At 49.5% G+C, this 19,453-nt stretch overlaps 1 protein-coding gene across 1 annotated transcript in view; it reads left to right on the top strand.

Moving 5' to 3' along the window:
* Nucleotides 1–7: 7 nt before the first annotated feature.
* LOC311121692 (unconventional myosin-X-like) overlaps nucleotides 8–19,453 on the top strand; it is a 35,891-nt gene continuing 16,445 nt past the window's right edge. The window contains exons 1-3 of the mRNA XM_084196150.1: nucleotides 8–81; nucleotides 6,960–7,167; nucleotides 7,483–7,619. Of these exons, the coding sequence (XP_084052276.1) occupies nucleotides 20–81; nucleotides 6,960–7,167; nucleotides 7,483–7,619 (407 nt within the window). The 5' untranslated portion in view covers nucleotides 8–19. The remainder of the gene's footprint in view (nucleotides 82–6,959; nucleotides 7,168–7,482; nucleotides 7,620–19,453) is intronic.

Raw genomic sequence — 19,453 nt, 5'->3', positions numbered from 1 at the left:
CTGGCACCTCCTCACCTGTATGAGCTGTACCTTCCTGCCCAGCCGGGGCATCGTGCGCTACCTCAGGTTCCACCTTAAAAGGTACTTTTACCTCAGGTTCCACCTTAAAAGGTACTTTTACCTCAAGTACCACCGTAAAAGGTACTTTTACCACAAGTTCCAACTTAAAGGGTACTTTTACCTCAGGTTCCACCTCAAAGGGTACTTTTACCACAAGTTCCACCTTAAAAGGTACTTTTACCTCAAGTTCTATGCATATAACATTTCAAAACGCAATTGCTGGGAAAACACAGCGTTGGACGCTTCATCCCCTTGTCCCTGTTGAAGAGAGGAGGGTCTCAGCTTTCTGTAGGTATATATTTTTTCTCAACTCTCAAAATTCAGCTCAATAGCAACTATTTTAAAACCAAGATATTTGATATGACTTAAATTGGCTTTGAGATATGGAGCGGCGCACGTGAAAAATGCGCACTGGCCTGTACAGCGCCTTGCAAAAGTATTCATCCCCCTTGCCGTTTTTCCTATTTTGTTGCATTACAACCTGTAATTTAAATGGATTTTTATTTGGATTTCATGTAATGGACAGACACAAAATAGTCCAAATTGGTGAAGTGAAATTAAAAAAATAACTTGTTTCAAAACACCTGTTCTGAAAGGCCCCAGAGTCTGCAACACCACTAAGCAAGGGGCACCATGAAGACCAAGGAGCTCTCCAAACAGGTCAGGGACAAAGTTGTGGAGAAGTACAGATCAGGGTTGGTTTATAAAAAAATATCAGAAACTTTGAACATCCCACGGAGCACCATTAAATCCATTATTAAAAAATGGAAAGAATATGGCACCACAACGAACCTGCCAAGAGAGGGCCGCCCACCAAAACTCACGAACCAGTCAAGGAGGGCATTAATCAGAGAGGCAAAAAAGACACCAAAGATAACCCTGAAGGAGCTGCAAAGCTCCACAGCGGAGATTGGAGTATCTGTCCATAGGACCACTTTAAGCCGTACACTCCACAGAGCTGGGCTTTACGGAAGAGTGGCCAGAAAAAAGCCATTGCTTAAATAAAAAAAATAAGCAAACACGTTTGGTGTTTGCCAAAAGGCATGTGGGAGACTCCCCAAACAAATGGAAGAAGGTACTCTGGTCAGATGAGTCTAAAATTGAGCTTTTTGGCCATCAAGGAAAACGCTATGTCTGGAGCAAACCCAACACCTCTCATCAACCTGAGAACACCATCCCCACAGTGAAGCATGGTGGTGGCAGCATCATGCTGTGAGGATGTTTTTCATCGGCAGGGACTGGGAAGCTGGTCAGAATTGAAGGAATGATGGATGGCGCTAAATACAGGGAAATTCTTGAGGGAAACCTGTTTCAGTCTTCCAGAGATTTGAGACTTGGACGGAGGTTCACCTTCCAGCAGGACAATGACCCTAAGCATACTGCTAAAGCAACACTCGAGTGGTTTAAGGGGAAACATTAAGATATATTGGAATGGCCTAGTCAAAGCCCAGACCTCAATCCAATTGGGAATCTGTGGTATGACTTAAAGATTGCTGTACACCAGCGGAACCCATCCAACTTGAAGGAGCTGGAGCAGTTTTGCCTTGAAGAATGGGCAAAAATCCCAGTGGCTAGATGTGCCAAGCTTATAGAGGCATACCCCAAGAGACTTGCAGCTGTAATTGCTGCAAAAGGTGGCTCTACAAAGTATTGACTTTGGTGGGGGTGAATAGTTATGCACGCTCAAGTTGTCTGTTTTGTTGTCTTATTTTCTTGTTTGTTTCACGATAAAAAATATTTTGCATCTTCAAAGTGGTAGGCATGTGGTGTTAATCAAATGATACAACCCCCCAAAAATTCCAGGTTGTAAGGCAACAAAATAGGAAAAATGGCAAGTGGGGTGAATACTTTCACAAGCCACTATAGGACTCCTATAACTGCACGTTTCTTTAGGACATTCAACTTACTGTTGGATGAATGCATGGCTACTAGCAGTGCGTATTATATTTACTGTAATTCATGTTTCCACTTCCTCAGGTGGTGAATCCCAACTTAATTAGCCTATGATATTAGTTAGTGTACATAAAGATGTATGTAATTCATCTCTATTGAACAAAAAAAATCTGGAAATTCTGGAGTCCTTTTTTGACTGTCAAATATGATTTATCTATTTTTTTTATTTTTTTATTTAACCAGGTAAGCCAGTTGAGAACAAGTTCTCATTTACAACTGCGACCTGGCCAAGATAAAGCAAAGCAGTGCGATAAAAACAACAACACAGAGTTACATATGGGGTAAAACAAAACATAATGTCAAAAATACAACAGAAAATCTATATACAGTGTGTGCAAATGTAGCAAGTTATGGAGGTAAGGCAATAAATAGGCCATAGTGCAAAATAATTACAATTGAGTATTAACACTGGAGTGATAGATGTGCAGAAGATGATGTGCAAATAGAGAAACTGGGGTGCAAATGAGCAAAATAAATAACAATATAGGGATGAGGTAGTTGGGTGCGCTAATTTCAGATGGGCTGTGTACAGGTGCAGTGATCGGTAAGGTGCTCTGACAACTGATGCTTAAAGTTAGTGAGGGAGATAAGAGTCTCCAGCTTCAGAGATTTTTGCAATTCGTTCCAGTCATTGGCAGCAGAGAACTGGAAGGAATGGCGGCCAAAGGAGGTGTTGGCTTTGGGGATGACCAGTGAGATATACCTGCTGGAGCGCAGACTACGGGTGGGTGTTGCTATGGTGACCAATGAGCTAAGATAAGACCGGGATTTGCCTAGCAGTGATTTATAGATGACCTGGAGCCAGTGGGTTTGGCGACGAATATGTAGTGAGGGCCAGCCAACAAGAGCGTACAGGTCACAGTGGTGGGTAGTGTATGGGGCTTTGGTGACAAAACGGATGGCACTGTGATAGACTACATCCAATTTGCTGAGTAGGGTGTTGGAGGCTATTTTGTAAATGACATCGCCGAAGTCAAGGATCGGTAGGATAGTCAGTTTTACGAGGGCATGTTTGGCAGCATGAGTGAAGGAGGCTTTGTTGCGAAATAGGAAGCCGATTCTAGATCTAACTTTTGATTGGAGATGCTTAATGTGAGTCTGGAAGGAGAGTTTACAGTCTAACCAGACACCTAGGTATTTGTAGTTGTCCACATACTCTAGGTCAGACCCGCCGAGAGTAATGATTCTAGTCGGGTGGGCGGGTGCAAGCAGCGTTCGGTTGAAGAGCATGCATTTAGTTTTACTAGTGTTTAAGAGCAGTTGGAGGCTACGGAAGGAGTGTTGTATGGCATTGACGCTCGTTTGGAGGTTTGTTAACACAGTGTCCAATGAAGGGCCAGATGTATACAAAATGGTGTTGTCTGCGTTGAGGTGGATCTGAGAGTCACCAGCAGCAAGAGCGGCATCATTGATATACACAGAGAATAGAGTCGGACCGAGAATTGAACCCTGTGGCACCCCCATAGAGACTGCCAGAGGTCCAGACAACAGGCCCTCCGATTTGACACATTTAACTCTATCTGAGAAGTAGTTGGTGAACCAGGCGAGGCAGTCATTAAAGAAACCAAGGCTATTTAGTCTGCCAATAAGAATGCGGTGGTTGACAGAGTCGAAAGCCTTGGCCAGGTCGATGAAGACGGCTGCACAGTACTGTCTTTTATCGATCGCGTTAATAATATCGTTTAGGACCTTGAGCATGGCTGAGGTGCACCCATGACCAGCTCGGAAACCGGATTGCATAGCGGAGAAGGTACGGTGGGATTCGAAATGGTCGGTGATCTGTTTGTTAACTTGGCTTTCAAATAGTTTCGAAAGGCAGGGCAGGATGGATATAGGTCTGTAACAGTTTGGATCTAGAGTGTCACCCCCTTTGAAGAGGGGGATGACCGCGGCAGCTTTCCAATCTCTGGAGATCTCAGATGATACGAAAGAGAGGTTGAACAGGCTAGTAATAGGGGTTGCTACAATTTCGGCTGCTAATTTTAGAAAGAAAGGGTCCAGATTGTCTAGCCCAGCTGATTTGTAGGGGTCCAGATTGTGCAGCTCTTTCAGAACATCTGCTGTCTGAATTTGAGTGAGGGAGAAGCAGGGGGGGTATGGGCAAGTTGCAGCGGAGGGTGCAGAGCTGGTGGCCGGGGTAGTGGTAGCCAGGTGGAAAGCATGGCCAGCCGTAGCAAAATGCTTGTTGAAATTCTCGATTATTGTAGATTTATCGTGGTGACAGTGTTTCCTAGCCTCAGTGCAGTGGGCAGTTGGGAGGAGGTGCTCTTATTCTCCATGGACTTTACAGTGTCCCAAAACTTTTTGGAGTTAACTATAGTCTAATTGTCAACCCAAAATTCATGACAATCAGTGGATTAGGTTGCACATCAAAATATATGGAATCATGCATTCTTGCTTGGAAATGTTAGATGAAACAACTTATTTATTGAATACCCCAGTAGTCTATTTCTTACACTTATCAAATCAAATCAAATGTTATTGGTCACATACACATATTTAGCAGATGTTTTGCGGGTGTAGCGAAATGCTTGTGTTCCTAGCTCCAACAGTGCAGTAGTATCTAACAATTCACAACAATACACACACATCTAAAAGTAAAAGAATGGAATTAAGAAATACATAAATATTAGGATGAGCAATGTCGGAATGGCATTGACTAGAATACAGTAGAGAATGCAGTATATACATATGAAATGAGTAAAACTGTATGTAAACATTATTAAAGTGGCCAGTGTTCCATTATTAAAGTGGCCAGTGATTCCATGTCTATGTACATAGGGCAGCAGCCTCTAAGGTGCAGGGTTGAGTAGCCGGGGGGTAGCCGGCTAGTGGTGGCTATTTAACAGTCTGATGGCCTTGTGATAGAAGGTGTTTTTCAGCCTCTCTGTGCCAGCTTTGATGCACCTGTACTGACCTCGCCTTCAGGATGATAGCGGGGTGAACAGGCCGTGGCTCGGGTGGTTGATGTCCTTGATTATCTTTTTGGCCGTCCTGTGACATTGGGTGCTGTAGGTGTCCTGGAGGGCAGGTAGTTTGCCCCCGGTGATGCGTTGGGCAGACCACACCACCCTTTGGAGAGCCCTGTGGTTGCGAGCGGTGCAGTTGCCGTACCAGGCGGTGATACAGCCCGACAGGATGCTCTCAATGGTGCATCTGTAAAGGTTTGTGAGGGTCTTAGGGGCCAAGCCGATTTCTTCAGCCTCCTGAAGATTGTGGGTGATGTGTACGCCGAGGAACTTGAAGCTTTTCACCTTCTCCACTGCGGTCTTGTCGATGTGGATAGGGGCATGCTCTCTCTGCTGTCTCCTGAAGTCCACGATCATCTCCTTTGTTTTGTTGACGTTGAGGGAGAGGTTATTTTCCTGGCACCACACTCCCAGAGCCCTCACCTCCTCCCTGTAGGCTGTCTCGTCATTGTTGGTAATCAGGCCTACTACTGTTGTGTCATCTGCAAACCTGATGATTGAGTTGGAGGCGTGCTTGGCCACGCAGTCATGGGTGAACAGGGAGTACAGGAGGGGGTTGAGCACACACCCTTGTGGGGCCCCAGTGTTGAGGATCAGCGAAGTGGAGATGTTGTTTCCTACCTTCACCACCTGGGGGCGGCCCATCAGGAAGTCCAGGACCCAGTTGCACAGGGCGGGGTTCAGACACAGGTCCTTGAGCTTAATGATGAGCTTGGAGGGTACTATGGTGTTGAATGCTGAGCTATAGTCAATGAACAGCATGCAGTGCGATGGCGATTGCATCATCTGTGGATCTATTGGGGCGGTATGCAAATTGAAGTGGGTCTAGGGTGACAGGTAAGGTAGAGGTGATATGATCCTTAACTAGCTTCTCGAAGCAACTAGCTTCTTTATGATGACAGAGGTGAGTGCTACAGGGCGATAGTCATTTAGTTCAGTTACCTTTGCTTTCTTGGGTACAGGAACAATGGTGGCCATCTTGAAGCAAGTGGGGACAGCAGACTGGGATAGGGAGAGATTGAATATGTCCGTAAACAATCCAGCCAGCTGGTCTGCGCATGCTCTGAGGACGCGGCTAGGGATGCCGTCTGGGCCGGCAGCCTTGTAAGGGTTAACGCGCTTTAATGTCTTACTCACATCGGGAACGCAGAACGAGAGCACACAGTCCTCGGGAGCAGGCCGCGTCGGTGGCACTGTGTTATCCTCAAAACGGGTAGGTTTTAATAGTGGGAACACGTGTCCGTGTTCAAATTCAACATCAATGTTATTCTCAGAGCCTCAAGAGGAATGTGTTCCCTTCCTATAGCTTCTAGTTAGCAGAATGTGTTCCCTTCCTATAGCTTCTAGTTAGCAGAATGTGTTCCCTTCCTATAGCTTCTAGTTAGCAGAATGTGTTCCCTTCCTATAGCTTCTAGTTAGCAGAATGTGTTCCCTTCCTATAGCTTCTAGTTAGCAGAATGTGTTCCCTTCCTATAGCTTCTAGTTAGCAGAATGTGTTCCCTTCCTATAGCTTCTAGTTAGCAGAATGTGTTCCCTTCCTATAGCTTCTAGTTAGCAGAATGTGTTCCCTTCCTATAGCTTCTATTTAGCAGAATGTGTTCCCTTCCTATAGCTTCTAGTTAGCAGAATGTGTTCCCTTCCTATAGCTTCTAGTTAGCAGAATGTGTTCCCTTCCTATAGCTTCTAGTTAGCAGAATGTGTTCCCTTCCTATAGCTTCTAGTTAGCAGTATGTGTTCCCTTCCTATAGCTTCTAGTTAGCAGAATGTGTTCCCTTCCTATAGCTTCTAGTTAGCAGAATGTGTTCCCTTCCTATAGCTTCTAGTTAGCAGAATGTGTTCCCTTCCTATAGCTTCTAGTTAGCAGAATGTGTTCCCTTCCTATAGCTTCTAGTAAAAAGTGCCGTATTTTCTATGATTGATTTGTATGCTCATCCTCCACCTCAGTAACCCTCTGCCTGTTTGTGTGTTCTTCTCCAGGGTGAAGGAGCAGTTTCCTGGAACAGAGGTGGACATGTTTGCCCATTTCATAGGTGAGTCTCTGAAGAGGACCAAGGTCAGGGAGTATGTTCCGTCTCAGGAGGAGATCGTAGCCCTACTGACCAGGCAGGAAATGGCTACTACGGTCTATTGCCACGGAGGAGGATCCTGCAAGATCTCCATCAACTCACACACCACCGCCGGAGAGGTAACTAATGCTGCTCTGCTCTGACGCGCTGTTCTGTCGTATGTCCAGTTCTGTGGATTATACAAGAAAAAGTATGTTTTCCACAAGGAGTAGTAGCTGTAAAAATACAGGAATTTTTGCCAGGGGCAATCCATACATCAACTTTCTCCACCCCCTTCTCCACCCCCCTCCCTCAGCTGTTTAGTGGCGGGGTGTCAGTTTAGTTGTTTTTTAAATCCCAGATTGCCCCTTTAAGTATCTCTGTGTGCTTTGCGGTGTCCAGGTGGTTAGGTTTAGTCAGATGTCTTATTGTCCCTCTGTCCTGCCTGTCCCCAGGTGGTGGAGAAGTTGATCCGAGGCCTGGCCATGGAGGACAGTAGAAACATGTTTGCCCTGTTTGAACACAACAACGCTATGGACCGGGCTGTGGAGAGCAGAGTCATCGTGGCTGACGTACTCGCCAAGTTCGAGAGGTGAGCGTTCAGCCTGTCAGATAGATTTACAGAGAATAGAACACAGATAATGGAACACAGATAAGAGAACACAGAGAATAGAACACAGAGAATAGAACACAGATAATGGAACACAGATAATGGAACACAGAGAATAGAACACAGAGAATAGAACACAGAGAAGAGAACACAGAGAAGAGAACACAGAGAATAGAACACAGAGAAGAGAACACAGAGAATAGAACACAGAGAATAGAACACAGATAATGGAACACAGATAATGGAACACAGAGAATAGAACACAGAGAATAGAACACAGAGAAGAGAACACAGAGAAGAGAACACAGAGAATAGAACACAGAGAAGAGAACACAGAGAATAGCCTGGTCCTTGATCAGTTTGTGCTGTCAAATCAAATCAAATGTTATTTGTCACATGCTTGGTAAACAACAGGTGTAGACTAACATTGAAATTCTTACGGGCCGTTCTCAACAATACAGACAGAAAAATAGAGACAAATTATAGAAAAAATAAAAGGAATAAATACACAGAGTAACGATAACTTGGCTATATACACAGGGTACGAGGTAATAACTAGGCTATATACACAGGGTACCAGTACCGAGACGATGTGCAGGGGTACGAGGTAATAACTAGGCTATATACACAGGGTACCAGTACCGAGACGATGTGCAGGGGTACGAGGTAATAACTTGGCTATATACACAGGGTACCAGTACCGAGACGATGTGCAGGGGTACGAGGTAATAACTTGGCTATATACACAGGATACCAGTACCGAGACGATGTGCAGGGGTACGAGGTAATAACTTGGCTATATACACAGGGTACCAGTACCGAGACGATGTGTAGGGGTACGAGGTAATTGAAGTAGATATGTACATATAGGTAGGGGTAAAGTGACTAGACAACAGGATAGATAATAGACAGTAGCAGCAGTATACTGTAGGTAGGGGTAAAGTGACTAGACAACAGGATAGATAATAGACAGTAGCAGCAGTATACTGTAGGTAGGGGTAAAGTGACTAGACAACAGGATAGATAATAGACAGTAGCAGCAGTATACTGTAGGTAGGGGTAAAGTGACTAGACAACAGGATAGATAATAGACAGTAGCAGCAGTATACTGTAGGTAGGGGTAAAGTGACTAGACAACAGGATAGATAATAGACAGTAACAGCAGTATACTGTAGGTAGGGGTAAAGTGACTAGACAACAGGATAGATAATAGACAGTAGCAGCAGTATACTGTAGGTAGGGGTAAAGTGACTAGACAACAGGATAGATAATAGACAGTAGCAGCAGTATACTGTAGGTAGGGGTAAAGTGACTAGACAACAGGATAGATAATAGACAGTAACAGCAGTATACTGTAGGTAGGGGTAAAGTGACTAGACAACAGGATAGATAATAGACAGTAGCAGCAGTATACTGTAGGTAGGGGTAAAGTGACTAGACAACAGGATAGATAATAGACAGTAGCAGCAGTATACTGTAGGTAGGGGTAAAGTGACTAGACAACAGGATAGATAATAGACAGTAGCAGCAGCGTATGTGATGAGTCAAAAGAGTACAAAAAGGGTCAGTGCAGATAGTCCGGGTAACTATTTTGTTAACTATTTAGCAGTCTTATGGCTTGGGGGTAGAAGCTTTTCAGGGTCCTGTTGGTTCCAGGCTTGGTGCATCGGTACCGCTTGCCGTGCGGTAGCAGAGAGAACAGTCAATGACTTAGGTGGCTTGAGTCTGACCATTTTTAGGGCCTTCCTCTGACACTGCCTGGTATAGAGGTCCTGGATGGCAGGAAGCTTGGCCCCAGTGATGTACTGGGCCGTACGCATTACCCTCTGACACTGCCTGGTATAGAGGTCCTGGATGGCAGGAAGCTTGGCCCCAGTGATGTACTGGGCCGTACGCATTACCCTCTGACACTGCCTGGTATAGAGGTCCTGGATGGCAGGAAGCTTGGCCCCAGTGATGTACTGGGCCGTACGCATTACCCTCTGACACTGCCTGGTATAGAGGTCCTGGATGGCAGGAAGCTTGGCCCCAGTGATGTACTGGGCCGTACGCATTACCCTCTGACACTGCCTGGTATAGAGGTCCTGGATGGCAGGAAGCTTGGCCCCAGTGATGTACTGGGCCGTACGCATTACCCTCTGACACTGCCTGGTATAGAGGTCCTGGATGGCAGGAAGCTTGGCCCCAGTGATGTACTGGGCCGTACGCATTACCCTCTGACACCGCCTGGTATAGAGGTCCTGGATGGCAGGAAGCTTGGCCCCAGTGATGTACTGGGCCGTACGCACTACCCTCTGACACCGCCTGGTATAGAGGTCCTGGATGGCAGGAAGCTTGGCCCCAGTGATGTACTGGGCCGTACGCATTACCCTCTGACACTGCCTGGTATAGAGGTCCTGGATGGCAGGAAGCTTGGCCCCAGTGATGTACTGGGCCGTACGCATTACCCTCTGACACTGCCTGGTATAGAGGTCCTGGATGGCAGGAAGCTTGGCCCCAGTGATGTACTGGGCCGTACGCATTACCCTCTGACACTGCCTGGTATAGAGGTCCTGGATGGCAGGAAGCTTGGCCCCAGTGATGTACTGGGCCGTACGCACTACCCTCTGACACTGCCTGGTATAGAGGTCCTGGATGGCAGGAAGCTTGGCCCCAGTGATGTACTGGGCCGTACGCATTACCCTCTGACACTGCCTGGTATAGAGGTCCTGGATGGCAGGAAGCTTGGCCCCAGTGATGTACTGGGCCGTACGCACTACCCTCTGACACTGCCTGGTATAGAGGTCCTGGATGGCAGGAAGCTTGGCCCCAGTGATGTACTGGGCCGTACGCACTACCCTCTGACACTGCCTGGTATAGAGGTCCTGGATGGCAGGAAGCTTGGCCCCAGTGATGTACTGGGCCGTACGCACTACCCTCTGACACTGCCTGGTATAGAGGTCCTGGATGGCAGGAAGCTTGGCCCCAGTGATGTACTGGGCCGTACGCATTACCCTCTGACACTGCCTGGTATAGAGGTCCTGGATGGCAGGAAGCTTGGCCCCAGTGATGTACTGGGCCGTACGCACTACCCTCTGACACTGCCTGGTATAGAGGTCCTGGATGGCAGGAAGCTTGGCCCCAGTGATGTACTGGGCCGTACGCATTACCCTCTGACACTGCCTGGTATAGAGGTCCTGGATGGCAGGAAGCTTGGCCCCAGTGATGTACTGGGCCGTACGCACTACCCTCTGACACTGCCTGGTATAGAGGTCCTGGATGGCAGGAAGCTTGGCCCCAGTGATGTACTGGGCCGTACGCACTACCCTCTGACACTGCCTGGTATAGAGGTCCTGGATGGCAGGAAGCTTGGCCCCAGTGATGTACTGGGCCGTACGCATTACCCTCTGACACTGCCTGGTATAGAGGTCCTGGATGGCAGGAAGCTTGGCCCCAGTGATGTACTGGGCCGTACGCACTACCCTCTGACACTGCCTGGTATAGAGGTCCTGGATGGCAGGAAGCTTGGCCCCAGTGATGTACTGGGCCGTACGCATTACCCTCTGACACTGCCTGGTATAGAGGTCCTGGATGGCAGGAAGCTTGGCCCCAGTGATGTACTGGGCCGTACGCACTACCCTCTGACACTGCCTGGTATAGAGGTCCTGGATGGCAGGAAGCTTGGCCCCAGTGATGTACTGGGCCGTACGCATTACCCTCTGACACTGCCTGGTATAGAGGTCCTGGATGGCAGGAAGCTTGGCCCCAGTGATGTACTGGGCCGTACGCATTACCCTCTGACACTGCCTGGTATAGAGGTCCTGGATGGCAGGAAGCTTGGCCCCAGTGATGTACTGGGCCGTACGCACTACCCTCTGACACTGCCTGGTATAGAGGTCCTGGATGGCAGGAAGCTTGGCCCCAGTGATGTACTGGGCCGTACGCATTACCCTCTGACACTGCCTGGTATAGAGGTCCTGGATGGCAGGAAGCTTGGCCCCAGTGATGTACTGGGCCGTACGCATTACCCTCTGACACTGCCTGGTATAGAGGTCCTGGATGGCAGGAAGCTTGGCCCCAGTGATGTACTGGGCCGTACGCATTACCCTCTGACACTGCCTGGTATAGAGGTCCTGGATGGCAGGAAGCTTGGCCCCAGTGATGTACTGGGCCGTACGCACTACCCTCTGACACTGCCTGGTATAGAGGTCCTGGATGGCAGGAAGCTTGGCCCCAGTGATGTACTGGGCCGTACGCATTACCCTCTGACACTGCCTGGTATAGAGGTCCTGGATGGCAGGAAGCTTGGCCCCAGTGATGTACTGGGCCGTACGCACTACCCTCTGACACCGCCTGGTATAGAGGTCCTGGATGGCAGGAAGCTTGGCCCCAGTGATGTACTGGGCCGTACGCATTACCCTCTGACACTGCCTGGTATAGAGGTCCTGGATGGCAGGAAGCTTGGCCCCAGTGATGTACTGGGCCGTACGCACTACCCTCTGACACTGCCTGGTATAGAGGTCCTGGATGGCAGGAAGCTTGGCCCCAGTGATGTACTGGGCCGTACGCATTACCCTCTGACACTGCCTGGTATAGAGGTCCTGGATGGCAGGAAGTTTGGCCCCAGTGATGTACTGGGCCGTACGCACTACCCTCTGACACTGCCTGGTATAGAGGTCCTGGATGGCAGGAAGCTTGGCCCCAGTGATGTACTGGGCCGTACGCACTACCCTCTGACACCGCCTGGTATAGAGGTCCTGGATGGCAGGAAGCTTGGCCCCAGTGATGTACTGGGCCGTACGCATTACCCTCTGACACTGCCTGGTATAGAGGTCCTGGATGGCAGGAAGCTTGGCCCCAGTGATGTACTGGGCCGTACGCACTACCCTCTGACACTGCCTGGTATAGAGGTCCTGGATGGCAGGAAGCTTGGCCCCAGTGATGTACTGGGCCGTACGCATTACCCTCTGACACTGCCTGGTATAGAGGTCCTGGATGGCAGGAAGCTTGGCCCCAGTGATGTACTGGGCCGTACGCACTACCTTCTGACACTGCCTGGTATAGAGGTCCTGGATGGCAGGAAGCTTGGCCCCAGTGATGTACTGGGCCGTACGCACTACCCTCTGACACTGCCTGGTATAGAGGTCCTGGATGGCAGGAAGCTTGGCCCCAGTGATGTACTGGGCCGTACGCATTACCCTCTGACACTGCCTGGTATAGAGGTCCTGGATGGCAGGAAGCTTGGCCCCAGTGATGTACTGGGCCGTACGCACTACCCTCTGACACTGCCTGGTATAGAGGTCCTGGATGGCAGGAAGCTTGGCCCCAGTGATGTACTGGGCCGTACGCATTACCCTCTGACACTGCCTGGTATAGAGGTCCTGGATGGCAGGAAGCTTGGCCCCAGTGATGTACTGGGCCGTACGCACTACCCTCTGACACTGCCTGGTATAGAGGTCCTGGATGGCAGGAAGCTTGGCCCCAGTGATGTACTGGGCCGTACGCATTACCCTCTGACACTGCCTGGTATAGAGGTCCTGGATGGCAGGAAGCTTGGCCCCAGTGATGTACTGGGCCGTACGCATTACCCTCTGACACTGCCTGGTATAGAGGTCCTGGATGGCAGGAAGCTTGGCCCCAGTGATGTACTGGGCCGTACGCACTACCCTCTGACACTGCCTGGTATAGAGGTCCTGGATGGCAGGAAGCTTGGCCCCAGTGATGTACTGGGCCGTACGCATTACCCTCTGACACTGCCTGGTATAGAGGTCCTGGATGGCAGGAAGCTTGGCCCCAGTGATGTACTGGGCCGTACGCATTACCCTCTGACACTGCCTGGTATAGAGGTCCTGGATGGCAGGAAGCTTGGCCCCAGTGATGTACTGGGCCGTACGCATTACCCTCTGACACTGCCTGGTATAGAGGTCCTGGATGGCAGGAAGCTTGGCCCCAGTGATGTACTGGGCCGTACGCACTACCCTCTGACACTGCCTGGTATAGAGGTCCTGGATGGCAGGAAGCTTGGCCCCAGTGATGTACTGGGCCGTACGCATTACCCTCTGACACTGCCTGGTATAGAGGTCCTGGATGGCAGGAAGCTTGGCCCCAGTGATGTACTGGGCCGTACGCACTACCCTCTGACACCGCCTGGTATAGAGGTCCTGGATGGCAGGAAGCTTGGCCCCAGTGATGTACTGGGCCGTACGCATTACCCTCTGACACTGCCTGGTATAGAGGTCCTGGATGGCAGGAAGCTTGGCCCCAGTGATGTACTGGGCCGTACGCATTACCCTCTGACACTGCCTGGTATAGAGGTCCTGGATGGCAGGAAGCTTGGCCCCAGTGATGTACTGGGCCGTACGCACTACCCTCTGACACTGCCTGGTATAGAGGTCCTGGATGGCAGGAAGCTTGGCCCCAGTGATGTACTGGGCCGTACGCACTACCCTCTGACACTGCCTGGTATAGAGGTCCTGGATGGCAGGAAGCTTGGCCCCAGTGATGTACTGGGCCGTACGCATTACCCTCTGACACTGCCTGGTATAGAGGTCCTGGATGGCAGGAAGCTTGGCCCCAGTGATGTACTGGGCCGTACGCACTACCCTCTGACACTGCCTGGTATAGAGGTCCTGGATGGCAGGAAGCTTGGCCCCAGTGATGTACTGGGCCGTACGCATTACCCTCTGACACTGCCTGGTATAGAGGTCCTGGATGGCAGGAAGCTTGGCCCCAGTGATGTACTGGGCCGTACGAGGTCCTGGATGGCAGGAAGCTTGGCCCCAGTGATGTACTGGGCCGTACGCACTACCCTCTGACACCGCCTGGTATAGAGGTCCTGGATGGCAGGAAGCTTGGCCCCAGTGATGTACTGGGCCGTACGCATTACCCTCTGACACCGCCTGGTATAGAGGTCCTGGATGGCAGGAAGCTTGGCCCCAGTGATGTACTGGGCCGTACGCATTACCCTCTGACACTGCCTGGTATAGAGGTCCTGGATGGCAGGAAGCTTGGCCCCAGTGATGTACTGGGCCGTACGCATTACCCTCTGACACTGCCTGGTATAGAGGTCCTGGATGGCAGGAAGCTTGGCCCCAGTGATGTACTGGGCCGTACGCATTACCCTCTGACACTGCCTGGTATAGAGGTCCTGGATGGCAGGAAGCTTGGCCCCAGTGATGTACTGGGCCGTACGCACTACCCTCTGACACTGCCTGGTATAGAGGTCCTGGATGGCAGGAAGCTTGGCCCCAGTGATGTACTGGGCCGTACGCATTACCCTCTGACACTGCCTGGTATAGAGGTCCTGGATGGCAGGAAGCTTGGCCCCAGTGATGTACTGGGCCGTACGCATTACCCTCTGACACTGCCTGGTATAGAGGTCCTGGATGGCAGGAAGCTTGGCCCCAGTGATGTACTGGGCCGTACGCATTACCCTCTGACACCGCCTGGTATAGAGGTCCTGGATGGCAGGAAGCTTGGCCCCAGTGATGTACTGGGCCGTACGCACTACCCTCTGACACTGCCTGGTATAGAGGTCCTGGATGGCAGGAAGCTTGGCCCCAGTGATGTACTGGGCCGTACGCATTACCCTCTGACACTGCCTGGTATAGAGGTCCTGGATGGCAGGAAGCTTGGCCCCAGTGATGTACTGGGCCGTACGCACTACCCTCTGACACCGCCTGGTATAGAGGTCCTGGATGGCAGGAAGCTTGGCCCCAGTGATGTACTGGGCCGTACGCATTACCCTCTGACACTGCCTGGTATAGAGGTCCTGGATGGCAGGAAGCTTGGCCCCAGTGATGTACTGGGCCGTACGCATTACCCTCTGACACTGCCTGGTATAGAGGTCCTGGATGGCAGGAAGCTTGGCCCCAGTGATGTACTGGGCCGTACGCACTACCCTCTGACACTGCCTGGTATAGAGGTCCTGGATGGCAGGAAGCTTGGCCCCAGTGATGTACTGGGCCGTACGCACTACCCTCTGACACTGCCTGGTATAGAGGTCCTGGATGGCAGGAAGCTTGGCCCCAGTGATGTACTGGGCCGTACGCATTACCCTCTGACACTGCCTGGTATAGAGGTCCTGGATGGCAGGAAGCTTGGCCCCAGTGATGTACTGGGCCGTACGCACTACCCTCTGACACTGCCTGGTATAGAGGTCCTGGATGGCAGGAAGCTTGGCCCCAGTGATGTACTGGGCCGTACGCATTACCCTCTGACACTGCCTGGTATAGAGGTCCTGGATGGCAGGAAGCTTGGCCCCAGTGATGTACTGGGCCGTACGAGGTCCTGGATGGCAGGAAGCTTGGCCCCAGTGATGTACTGGGCCGTACGCACTACCCTCTGACACCGCCTGGTATAGAGGTCCTGGATGGCAGGAAGCTTGGCCCCAGTGATGTACTGGGCCGTACGCATTACCCTCTGACACCGCCTGGTATAGAGGTCCTGGATGGCAGGAAGCTTGGCCCCAGTGATGTACTGGGCCGTACGCATTACCCTCTGACACTGCCTGGTATAGAGGTCCTGGATGGCAGGAAGCTTGGCCCCAGTGATGTACTGGGCCGTACGCATTACCCTCTGACACTGCCTGGTATAGAGGTCCTGGATGGCAGGAAGCTTGGCCCCAGTGATGTACTGGGCCGTACGCATTACCCTCTGACACTGCCTGGTATAGAGGTCCTGGATGGCAGGAAGCTTGGCCCCAGTGATGTACTGGGCCGTATGCATTACCCTCTGTAGAGCCTTACGGCTGGATGCCGAGCAATAGAGATTGCGTCATCTGTGGATCTGTTGGGGCGGTATGTGAATTGGAGTGGGTCCAGGGTGTCTGGGATGATGGTGTTGATGTTTATTTTTATTTATTTTATTTCACCTTTATTTAACCAGGTAAGCCAGTTGAGAACAGGTTCTCATTTACAACTGCGACCTGGCCAAGATAAAGCAAAGCAGTGCAATAAAAACAACACAGAGTTACATATGGGGTAAAAAACATAAAGTCAAAAATACAACAGAAAATATATATACAGTGTGTGCAAATGTAGCAAGTTATGGAGGTAAGGCAATAAATAGGCTATAGTGCAAAATAATTACAATAGTATTAACACTGGAATGATAGATGTGCTAGATGTGCTAGATGTGAGCCATGACCAGCCTTTCAAAGTATTTAGAAGCTACAGATGTGAGTGCTATTGGGCCATAGTCATTTAGACAGGTTATCTTGGAGTTCTTGGGCACAGGGACTATGGTGGTCTGCTTGAAACAAGTTGGTATTACAGACAGGGTCAGGGAGAGGTTGAAAATGTCAGTGAAGACACTTGCTATCTAATCAGTGCTCTGAGTGCGCGTCCTGGTAATGCATCTGGCCCTGTGAATCTTAACCGTAGCCGATGGTAGTGAGATAGTGAGATCACACAGTCGCCCGAAACAGCTGGTGCTCTCATGCATGGTTCAGTGTTGCTTGCCTCGAAGCAAACATAGAAGGCATTTAGCTCGTCTGGTAGGCTCACGTCACTGGGCAGCTCGCGGCTGGGTTTCTCTTTGTAATCCATGATAGTTTGCAAGCCCTGCCACATCCGACGAGCATCAGAGCCGGCGTAGTAGGATTCAATCTTAGTCCTGTATTGATGCTTTGCCTGTTTGATGGTTCGTCGGAGGGCATAGCAGGATTTCTTATACGCGTCCGGGTTAGTGTCCCGCTCCTTGAAAGTGGCAACACTAGCCTTTAGCTCATTGCCTGTAATCCATGGCTTCTGGTTGGGATATGTACGTACGGTCACTGTGGGAAAAACGGCGTCTTATTAACCCAATAGAGTCGTTCCCCATCAAAATCCGTCAGTTTAAGCTACAGATACCGATTTTTGCATTGGATGCGTTTCAATAATATAATAATAATATGGCATTTAGCAGACGCTTTTATCCAAAGCGACTTACAGTCATGTGTGCATACATTTTTACGTATGGGTGGTCCCGGGGATCGAACCCACTACCCTGGCGTTACAAGCGCCACGCTCTACCAATTGAGCTACAGAGGACCTATCACTAACCACAATACCTGTGTTGTCTCTGTCGCTTTAGCAACAACATAATGGACCACAATCCACTTCATCCGCCGATGTCGCACTTCCACAGCTGCGGTGAAAGGTGGCAGATCTAGAGAGGTGGTTGTCAGACCATGAGACGTTCCGAAAATCGGTTGTCTCACAAAAACGTCTGTGGCGTCCAAACGGTTTGGCCTACAAACTATTGTGACCACTCTATGGAAAGGGGAGACTCTCAAGTGTCAGGGGACCCATCTGAAGTTGGTACCGTCGATGTGCCATCTTCTGATTGGTAGCGTCTGAACTGTGTGGGCTACAAACTAATGGGATTCTCACGAACACGATGATGTTCTCTGTTTTGCTCTGCGACCCCCACAAGTGTCATGGGACTCCTCTGAATGTATCCGGTACCGGTTTTAAAAAACGAATGGAAGTATGAAGGTAGTTATGTGCCAACCCCAAAAAAGGGGTTAAATACTGTATGTGTGTCGTGGAAATTACCACTAGGGACACTCAAAGTTAATCTTAAATGAATCATTCTTTATTATCAGTGCGCTGGAGAGGTTCCAACCAACAGGAGCTCTGCCGGGGCAGTCCCAGCAGTTGTCTTATATACGGCTATACACAGACAAGTTTGCATGATTTAGCATAATTAATTCATCATTACCATTTTGTTTCATTCATGTGACCGACCAATACTGGTTCATAACATGTGAGACCAATACCTCACGAGGCTTCTTCTCTCTAAGCTGAGACCTTGAAACTGAGATATCTTTCGTTCTCAAAACAAGGTCTGGGCGTACTGCCAAATTGCAGATACTGATAAGTGAGGATTTGTTCAATCAGTAACTTGATGAATCGTGGAACATATTCCAGTCTGTGCTAGCGAAACAGTCCTGTAGCTTAGCATCCGCTTCATAGGACCACTTTTTTATTGACCGAGTACCTGGTACTTCCTGTTTGAGTTTTTGCTTGTAAGCAGGAATCAGGAGGATAAAGTTATGGTCAGATTTGCCAAAGGGAGGGCTAGGGAGAGCCTTGTATGTGTTTCTTGCCAACTCCTATGGTCATTGTCATGCTGCTGTGGTGATAACAAGACAGCACAAACGGATCTGGGACCAGGCAGAGACCAGGCCACAGAGAGATATCAGCAATCATCATGACACATACAGTGCCTTGCAAAAGTATTCATCCCCCTTGGCGTTTTGCCTATTTTGTTGCATTACAACCTGTAATTTAAATGGATTTTTATTTGGATTTCATGTAATGGACATACACAAAATAATCCAAATTGGTGAAGTGAAATTAAAAAAAGAATGTGTTAAAATAAATTCTAAAAAATGAATAATGGAAAAGTGGTGTGTGCATATGTATTCACCCCCTTTGCTATAAAGCCCCTAAATAAGATCTGGTGCAACCAATTACCTTCAGAAGTCACATGATTAGTTAAATAAAGTCCACCTGTGTGCAATCTAATTGTCACATGATCTTTCACATCATCTCAGTATATATACACCTGTTCTGAAAGGCCCCAGAGTCTGCAACACCACTAAGCAAGGGGCAACACCAAGCAAGCGGCACCATGAAGACCAAGGAGCTCTCCAAACAGGTCAGGGACAAAGTTGTGGAGAAGTACAGATCAGGGTTGGGTTATAAAAAAAATATCCGAAACTTTGAACATCCCACGGAGCACCATTTAAATCCATTATTAAAAAATTGAAAGAATATGGCACCACAACAAACCTGCCAAGAGAGGGCCGCCCACCAAAACTCACGGACCAGTCAAGGAGGGCATTAATC

The sequence above is a fragment of the Coregonus lavaretus genome (genome assembly GCF_964263955.1).
Source record: "Coregonus lavaretus genome assembly, contig: HAP1_SCAFFOLD_968, whole genome shotgun sequence".
Lineage (NCBI taxonomy): Eukaryota > Metazoa > Chordata > Actinopteri > Salmoniformes > Salmonidae > Coregonus > Coregonus lavaretus.
Note: the sequence above shows the minus strand (reverse complement) of the source record. Positions and strands in the feature narration are given on the sequence as shown.